Source organism: Magnolia sinica, chromosome 6 (genome assembly GCF_029962835.1).
Source record: "Magnolia sinica isolate HGM2019 chromosome 6, MsV1, whole genome shotgun sequence".
In the NCBI taxonomy this organism is placed as follows: Eukaryota; Viridiplantae; Streptophyta; class Magnoliopsida; order Magnoliales; family Magnoliaceae; genus Magnolia; species Magnolia sinica.
The window spans coordinates 73,094,273-73,104,199 of record NC_080578.1 but is presented as its reverse complement, the minus strand read 5'-3'; the positions used below and the strand labels follow the sequence as shown (position 1 = coordinate 73,104,199).

The 9,927-nt window shown below is 41.6% G+C and overlaps 1 protein-coding gene across 1 annotated transcript in view; it reads left to right on the top strand.

The window, feature by feature from the left end:
• The first annotated feature begins 4,335 nt into the window (after positions 1–4,335).
• LOC131248864 (uncharacterized) overlaps positions 4,336–9,927 on the top strand; it is a 56,704-nt gene continuing 51,112 nt past the window's right edge. Inside the window, exons 1-2 of the mRNA XM_058249356.1 lie at positions 4,336–4,737; positions 4,917–4,966. Coding sequence (XP_058105339.1) covers positions 4,548–4,737; positions 4,917–4,966 — 240 coding nt within the window. The 5' untranslated portion in view covers positions 4,336–4,547. The remainder of the gene's footprint in view (positions 4,738–4,916; positions 4,967–9,927) is intronic.

The following is a 9,927-nucleotide window of genomic DNA, read 5'->3' as shown; positions in this document are numbered from 1 at the left end:
TGTATCCACACCATCCACTGTGTGGGACGGTGTGACCCACTGTGATATATGTGTCTTATCTCCACCGTCCAATGATCTGGACGGTGGACACCACCACACTGGATGAAGACGGTGGACACCACCATGCTGTATTTATTTCATCCACACCGTCTAGATTGTGCTGGACGGTTCTGGACAATGTTTGGATAGTGCTGATTTACATGGACAATGTTTGGACAGTGCTGATTTACATGGACAATGTTTGGACGGTGCTATGGGCTCCACCGCAAGGTAGGTTGTATCCACGCTGCCCATCTGGTGGGGCCCATTTGCTGTGTATGCGGGGCCCACCTGTTATGTACATTAGGCCCATGTGATGGGGCCCACCTTGGTGTACGTATTCTATATTCACACCATCCACCTTTAGACGGTGCCACATGGGGCCTACCATTGAGGCCCATTGGTGCGGCCCACTTGATGTATACGAGGCCCATTAGTGCTGCCCATTGATGCGGCCCACTTGATGTATATGAGGCCCATTGGTGCGACCCATTGATGTGGCCCACTTAATGTATATGGGGCCCATTGGTACGACCTATTGATGCAGTCCACTTGATGTATATGAGGCCCATTGGAGCGGCCCATTGATGCGGTCCACTTGATGTATATGGGGCCCATTGGTGCGGCCCATTAGTGCGGCCCACTTGATGTATATGAGGCCCATTGGTGCGGCCCATTGTGATGTATGTTAGGCCCATGTCATGCGGCCCATTGTGATGTGTATTAAGTCCATGTCATGCGGCCCATTGTGATGTGTATTAGGCCCATGTCATGCGGCCCATTGTGATGTGTATTAGGCCCAGGTATGTTGCCCATTGTGATGTATTTGAGGCCCAGGTATGTGGCCCGTTGTGATGTATTTATGGCCCGTATGGCGAGGCCCGATGTGGTGTATATGTGGCCCTTGAGTGAGGCCCAATACGATAAATGTGCGGACCGATGTAATATGTGATTTCACTATAATATATGTAATAATGTTTATGTGGGCCACTGCTTGGGAGCGATGCTGGTTAAATGTCCACATTGATGGGCAATGATGGTTAGATGTCCACATTATGACCTTCCCTTGGGCCCATTATGAGGCCCATTATTGTTATGAGTAGGTTGTCTATGCCCATCCTTGATGTGAGGAGAGTACACCATCATCTTATAACATGCTTAGCATAGCTTCACGATCCATTCTCATGCGCATCATATGTGTGCTTGATATGAGGAGTGATTGATCATAGCACATACCATTGGGTAGATTATTATGGGACTCCATGGTAGGAGGAGTTGTTCACATGAGTGCAGGGTATGCGTAGGATTGATGCATGATTGGACTGTGTGACTCATGCATCTTGCATTTTGTGATATGACTACTGTACGGCCTAGCGACATCAGGGCCATAGCCTCCACAGGCATGTCGTGGATGACCAGATGAGACACCGAAAATGTTTGGTTCTAGCATACGGGCGCCATGCATATCCCTAGGTGAAAATTCCTAAACCTCCATGGCCAGGAGAAGCCCCAACGTCGAGACCGAGTGGATTTATATGAGCGCATGAGAGCCGTATACTAATAGGCTGTGTCTCCCACTATATCGTGGTCGGTTGGGAGGGGGTGTAACCTTACCCGCCTGAGTGAGGGGACAATAATTAAGTTGAGTTTGACCAGCTTAAGGAATGGGTCCGCTATCGACGAGTCGAGCCTGATATTGGCAGACAGATATTGAGGTCTCTTCCACTTACCCAGTTGTGCGCTCGGATAGGGGCGGCAAGCTGGCGTAGAGTGTAATAGACCCCGGTGATGATCCCAAAGATGTATGATATTGATATGTGGACTTATTGAGTAGGAGTTGCATATTCATTCACTATCCACTCGGGCTGGTGGTGCGCAACTATTTGTTACGTGTACCTTCGTAATGGTCCGGATGTCGGTTGGGGCGCGCAACCAACCTGAGATCAGGAGTTTACCACATAGAGCCTATCTATCCAAATTTAGGTATGGGACTGATTTGGATAGAAGTCCCTTGTGATGGACCTCGTAGCCTGCGATACTATATATTATCATCCCGACTTCACACTCCAGCTTGGTCATTTCATTCACACCACATATTTCATTACATCCGTGGCATATAACATTTTGGGTTGCTACGTCTCTGCACTTATATGATCTAGATGAGGTTGACTGTATTCGAAGGCTCGTCAGGATTTACATATTACATTGCATCCTCGGTATCTGATATTTGGCTTATTATATCTCCGCATTGCATAGCTGATCTACATTACTTCCTTAGTATATGATATTAGTTTATGTTTCTGCATCGCATAGCCTGAATAAGGCTGGTGATATTTATGGACTTACTAGCATGTTTCCGCATTACTCTGATACTGTACGGTTTATGGATTGCTAATGTTTCTGCTTATGCTGATATCTATATGCTTGGCACTTGTATCACACACACTTACACCACCCTCTAAGCTTTTTATAAGCTTGTGCACGATAAATGTGTGTAGGTGGTGGTAGGTCGTAGCAGCGTTGAGCTTGGAGCATGCGGTTATCTTCTGGAGCTTTGATTTTCGATATATGTATCTCCTTTTCAGCATTGTATTCAATGGTTTATATTAGTGGATATATGATGATGATGTTGCATTTGTGATTTAGATTAAATTGTGGTTATGCTTGTTACAAGATAAATGTACGTTGGAAAATCCTCCTTGTAAGATCCCAAGATCGGAATCTAGCGTATAGGTGCTGGGAGCCGAGAATGGGGTACTGCGGAGGCTGTCGGCACCGGATTCGACAATCGAAAATTTTATGAGCCCGGTTTATGAGTTTGGGGCGTGACATTAGGGCACGAGACCCCAATCGGCATATGATACTACGTACCACGACTTGTTCATTCATCATGCATTTTTTGTATTGCATGATTATATATGAGATTTGGCTTGATGAGGCTTTACTTTGTATAACCTTGATATGAATGTTAGCATTCATGAACTTGGCAGTATAGTGCACGCATATACACACTTTCTAGGCTTCGTGGTAAACTTATGCACGTTGTTTATGTACATGTTATTCTAGACAATGGCAGTAGTGAGACATGAGCACATGCCTAACCTTTTGGAGTTTTTATATGTATATTGTATTTCCCTCTTTAGTACTTTACTCAAATCATTTTTATAGTGAATATATGTGATGATGTTTTGGCTTATGGTACATTTATGGTTATGATTTCCTTAAAAAAAATTACCCTGGAAATCCTTTTAAGAAATTCCGTTTTCGGAACTTATCGCAAGTTAGGAATCGAAATCGAAGTACCATGGAGGTTGTTAGCACTGGATTTATTTATGGCGAATGGGTGCTGGAAATTGGATTTGGGGCAAAACAAAAAAAAAAAAGATGGATTACTTTGATAAAACACATACATCATGGTGGGGCTCACAATGTCCGGTGATCAAAGATGTCCTTGGTATTGGGTCACTATGCAATCTACAAGCAGATTGGGTGGTGTGGTGGGGCTCACCACGATGTATGCGTTCTATCCACACTGTCCATCCTTTTTGTTAGATCATTTTAGGGCAGGAGCCCAAAAATTAAGGGAGCAAGAGCTGAAGTAGACCACACCAAGGCAACATTGTTGATTGAATGGCCACCATTAAAAACTTCCTGGGGCCCACTAAAGTTCTGCATGAGACTGTTATGTAAGGTTTCCCTTTATCCAGGTCCCTGTCACCTTAACAACATGTTGGATTGAAAATAAACATATGGTGGGCCCCATGAAGTTTCTAATGGTGTGCCTTCAATGATCACTATTCCCGTGATTGTGGTTCGTACCCTTAAGAATTTGTATATGCTTCATTTTTTGGAGCCGATTTCCTGCCAAAGCCGTTGCCACGTACAAGGATGCTGGGTGGGGCCCACCGAGATGTTTGTGGGAAATTCACCCTTCCATCTGTTTTGAGGGCTCATCTTAGGACGTGAGGTAAAAACATGAGGTGCATAAAACAAAACGCTTAAATGGGCACACCAGAGGAAACAGTGGGCATTCAATCTTATGACTATGGAAGTTTTGTATCAAGTTATCCTTGTGCTGTTTTCGTTTCAATTTTAAACAGTGCATATAAACATGGAGCTTGGGAAGGTTTCAACTGTTAGGAATTTCTTTTCCTAATTTTCACCTTTTTTTTTCGCACGTGCCCTAAAATAAAGCTCGCAAAACGGATGGAGGGAATGAATTTCTCACATGCATTGCAGTGGCCCCACGCAGTATACTTGCGCAGGAACTTCCTTTAACAGGAAATCCGCGTCCATTTTTGGGACCATGCTTAAATTATGCTGGCAAAAAGGGTGGACGGCGTAGGTAAAACTCATACATCATAGCGTGGCCGCGTAGTAATGCAATCGGCGTCCCTTTTTAACGAGGGCAGAGAAAGAGTTCTCTGGGGGGGAGAGCGAGAAAGAGAATTGTTGCTGGAAGGCAGAAAGAGAGTTGTTGCTGGAAGGCAGAGAGGGAAAGAGAGAGTATGATGTCTTCTTCAGGTGTTGGTGATAGAAGCAGTAATGAAAAAGGAGACGAAATGCTGTCAGGAGAGATGGAGGTGGATGCCTACAGGCGACTGTTCCCCCTCCGATTCTACGAGCGCCATCTCCTCCAGTCCGTACGCCCCGATGCAAGGCCCCTCTCACGTGCCAGGGACACCACCCTTGCCCTTGGTCCCTTTCTCTCATCTTTCTTCCTCCTCCTTACTTAGTTCCACACACCAATTCCCCATTTTCACCATCGAAATGCTACGAACATGTACCATTTCAATTCCTAAATGGGAAATGGGTGTATGCAATTACAAATCAGTCAATCTGGGTGTTTGTTCTTATTCTCCTTATGCATGTATTAGGGGCTGTTTCATCAGCGGATGGCTCGGCATTGGCAAAGATTGGTTATACTGTAAGTCTTCTTCTCTGCTCAAACACCCTCTCTTTTTCTCCCTGTGACCGTGCATTATTTCTCGTTATTTCTAGTTTTTCTCTGCCGATGACGACACCCTTTTATTACAGTACAATGACAGATTTCGGGACATGACTATGTCAACATTTTTTTTTTTTTTTTTTAAATTTTAAATTTATTTTAAAGATATGACTATATCGACAGTTCATCCCCATTTTCTAAGTTGTCATGGATCGCCTGCTGGATACAATTTATGCGTGCTCCTTGACCCAGAGCATCCAAATCGTGGTGCCTGTTGTGGCCTGGAAATCTGTCTGATTGAATGATCCTGACCGTCCTCTTGGTGCCTATATAAGTGGATGGTTAAAATTAAAATGATCAGTGGTCCAAACTCATTTTGCAAATCTGAAAGTTAATATCAACCGATTAGTGCAATTTCAGGCTATGCTACATTCCCAATTGGGTTTATGACTCAGATTATGCGGATTGCTGTAAATGTGTCATGTGATAACTGATAAGACGCCATGACTTATAAAATGCTTGTGAACTATGGTGATAGTCTAGCCTGACAATTTTTATTTTATTATTATTATTTTTATGGGCAATGGAAATTAGTAAAGTTTGAACAAGGAAACAAGTGACATGAAGAAATAACTGTCCCAGAGAGACCATTCATGGGACTGTAACACTGGCCAAATAAGAAAGACTATGCACTTCGGTGGCAGCAAGCTCAGTTGACAAGACTTAGAGAATGCATAAACAAAACTTTTACACTGGACACCAAGTCCCTAAGCTCATAAAAAACAAAAGACAACCTCCAAGGTTCCGGGTAATTTGAGGTCACCAATTCCAAGATGCAAGTAGACATCCTTGTCACCTGAATGCGGCTGTAAAGGTGTCCATGAAACCTCCTGTAACCATCCTCGAAGTTTTAATTTAGCTCCACATCATCCTAGGCCTCCTTCAAACCAAAGAAATATTGTATAATTTTTCCCTCCTCAACTTCCACATAAAGCCCAATTCTTGATGAAACTGCAATAGGATATGTCGGGACTCCACTTTCCTTTTGAAGGAACCATCCTATAAGTCTTCTTCATGCTACTAGCTGAGTGTCCTGTCTGATTAGATATTGCCCTCCACGTATGACCCAACACGGTATCCTTCTTTGCTGGGCTTTGAATTCTTTGCTGATCACTGCTGTGTTGGTTATATAACTTTTGATGCTCTTGAAAAGACGATCCTTGAAAGCATTGATATAGAAATATCCTTGCAAAAGGAACTGACAACCATAGACATCTAGCCCTCACCAAGTAGTGGTGGCAATGGGCTGGGGTTGGCCCTAGCCTGTGCCTAATCCCGTAAGTTGAGGTCTATTCTTTCTTGGGTGCACCGTTTTGTCCAGAAGTATACGGACATGTTGTTTGAGATTCAATATCAATTTTCAATTGTTAGGTTTGGAAATTAGATAAGATATACTCATAAGACTTTAATTTTCACATTGAAATGATTGGAAACCATTTGATCAAATATCCTTCTTTTTTTTTTTTTGTAAAGTAGCGTAATTTTTTTTTTCGTAGGGCCCAAGGAGCCAAATAGTACAATCCCTTATATAGATACATGCAGCAATAGGATAGATCATTGTTATGTTGCACAATTAGTTTGTTCTCCTTACACCTTGTTTGGCCTCCATGTAGTCGGCATTGTATGCATTCATCCCCGTGACCCACCCAAGAACTCTAACCCTTGCCCTCTTAAATACTGCTTTTGTCTATTCCTCTCAGTAAATATTGATGATGTATGGTAAAATATGTATTCTAGTCAAATATCATATTGCACCCATGGGAAAAATGATATATCGGCCAACGTCTTCAATATTTAAAACATCACCCGATCCACCCTGTAGTGACAAAAAATTGCAGCATATTGTTTTGGATAAGTCAACGCAGAAATAAGTGGTCATTTTGATTATTCTTTTGAATATGATTCAAATATTAGTGATTTTCTTGTCTCTTGCTTAAATTGCTGATGGTGAGGACTTTGTTCTTTCTCGCCAACCAACTAAAAGCAAGCACCTTGGCAGTATGTAATTGCTTGTGAGCCCTTAGATAATACTGGTTAGAAGGATTTCATTGAAAATACTCCACTCTTTTCATTGATCCACTGCCATTCATTCCTTTCCCATGGCCATAATGCATAGTGACAAGAACTCCATCATGCTAATATGTTCCACAATTTCTTCATCATCAAAATCTCTTATGAATGTTGGGGACCATGCCAATCAAGGTATTCCATAATCGTAACGGTGGCCATAAATGCCACTGCTGTTATTGTTACGTTATGGTCCATAATGGCTGCTATGGATTTTTTTTTTTTGAAAAAAAAAAAAAACTATAAACTGTTTCGGACTTGTTATGGGGCCACTATGGGCCATTTTTTTTGTAACGGCCTTTACGTAACTGTTTTGGCTTACCATGATGCTAATTGATCACCCATATTGGCACAAGCTAGTATTGGTGGTGATCTTTAGATGATGAAAACTTCATCTTTAGATTTCATAAGATACTGATTTATCTAAGTAGTTCAATTGCAATCATCAATAAAGATAACATATTTCAATCCAAATAAAGACACATCTAGGGAGCAGTTTACACATATGAATGAAGCAAAGAAAAGGAACAACACACTTTTTATTCATGCTAATTGGGTAAGTGATTCTATGATGCTTTGCTAATTGACATGTCTCACTAAATCTCACTTAGATCACTAGAAACAGGTAAATAAGGTACAATCTTAGGCTAGATACTAACACTTGTACTAGACATTGATGGAAATACATGGTTAATCCTTATTCAAACAATCTCCACTGTATGACTGAAACAGAGATTATCATTGCTTGATTATGGATTGTAAAGGCCACAACTCGCATAGCTGTCTCCAATTGTCTAGTTAGTCATCAGGTCTTGGAATGCATGATGAGAAGGAAAATTGTCACATTATAGTTCAAGATTTGGTACAATTGCTTACAAGTAGCAAATTAGTAAACCGTTTTGGAACATGAAGCACAGAAGATAAACAATGAAGGAGAAAAACTCATTGTTCTTGTTCCTTCAACTTGCATATATGGCCCATCAACATTCTTAACATGACTAGGATAAAGAATGGGAAAAAAAAATGAGAGTTCATGGCAGTCATATGATCTTGAAGAGCTGGAGAAACGTTCCTTTCTAGCGGCTGAATATGATAAACATCTTAGAAATGGGGAGATTAAACGGAGGCAAAGGTCGCAGGCTCTTTGATTGAAGGAGGGTGACAAGAATATAGGATTTTTTCACGGCATAGCATCCACAAGGGCTCAAACTGACAGAATTTCATCTTTGATTGTGGATGGTTCTCATCTTGATAAGAAGGATCAGGTGTGTAAGGCTATAGTGGATTATTATTAGAAACTCTTATCTAAGAGGATTGGGTTCAACTAAGGTTAGACTATCTCCAATTTGATAGCATCTCGGAAGATATGACAGACTGGTTGGAAAGATCCATATCCGAGTTTGAAGTGAAAGAGGCAGTGGACAACTTGGGTAGAGACAAAGCTCCCGGTCTGGACAGTTTCCCTATGGTGTTCTTCCAGGTATTTTGGAATGTGATGAAAGAAGATGTTATGGAATTTATTTCGGATTTTTACAAAAAAGGGAGGCTTCCTCTTGCACTGGGAGTATCTTTTATTGCTCTAATCCCCAAGGTGGAAGGAGCGGAGTGGTTGAAAGACTTTAGACCAATAAGTCTTATAGGGAGCCTGTACTAGATTTTGGCAAAGGTGCTCGCTTTGAGTTTTTAGAGGTGGTGGGTAGTGTGATTTCTCCTAATCAAGGGGCCTTCGTGGGAAGGAGGCAAGTTCTATACACAACTCTTATAGCTCACGAATGCATTGATTCTCGCTTCAAGGAAAGGAAGGCGGGTGTTATTTACAAACTTGATGTGGAGAAAGCTTACAATCACGTTGACTTGGATTTTTTTGGATTATATGTTGGGAAGATTGGGGTGTAAAGAAACGTTGAGGAATTGGATGTATGCTTGTGTCTCTTCTCCTTCCTTCTTAATGCTCATGAACGGTTCTCCCAAAGGCTACTTCAAGTCTTTCAGAGGTTTAAGGCAGGGGGATCCTCTTTTTCTGTGTACTTATTTCATGTTATTAGAGAAGCCTTCAGCCGGATGTTGGCTAAAGCACAAGAGGCCGATCTCGTTAGAGGATTCAGGGTGGCCAATTTGGGAAGCATGATCTTTCATCTTCAATTTGCGGGTGACACAATCATCTTTTACAAAGCAAAAGCTTTATTGATTAAGGATTTGCGGAAAGTGGTGATGTGTTTTGAGGCAGTCTTGGGCTTGAAGATTAACAAGCGGTAGTTTGAGAAATTGGGGGTTCATCTCTCTAAATCTGAGGTGATGGAACTATTAGAATCCTTTGGGTGTAAGGTGAGATCCTTCTTATCTACATATTTGGATCTTCCATTATGCATCAGAAAGCCAACCATCCATTTTTTGGATAGGGTGATTGAAAGGGTTGAATGTAGATTATATAAGTGGAAAAGCCACTCTCTCATTGGGGGGCAGACTAACCCTTATCAAAATCGCCGTTGCTAATATGCCGATGTACTACATGTCATTGTTTAAGTACCCTAAAATGGTTTTGGAAAAGCTCGACAAACTAAGAAGGAATTTCCTTTTGAAGGGTTTTGAAGACCACAACAAGTTCCTTAGGGTGATTCATCTAATAGTCGAATGGGCCTCTTTTGCTGATAAGTTCAAGGATTGTAATTTACTCTTTTTAGGAGAGTAGCTTGTCGGCTACCTCATCGGTCCGGTTTCCTCTTTTCCTGTTCTCTTTTTCATCAATAAAATTTTTCTTGTTATCCTTCAAAAAAAGAAAAAGAAAAAAAGAAGACCACAACAAGTTCCATTTG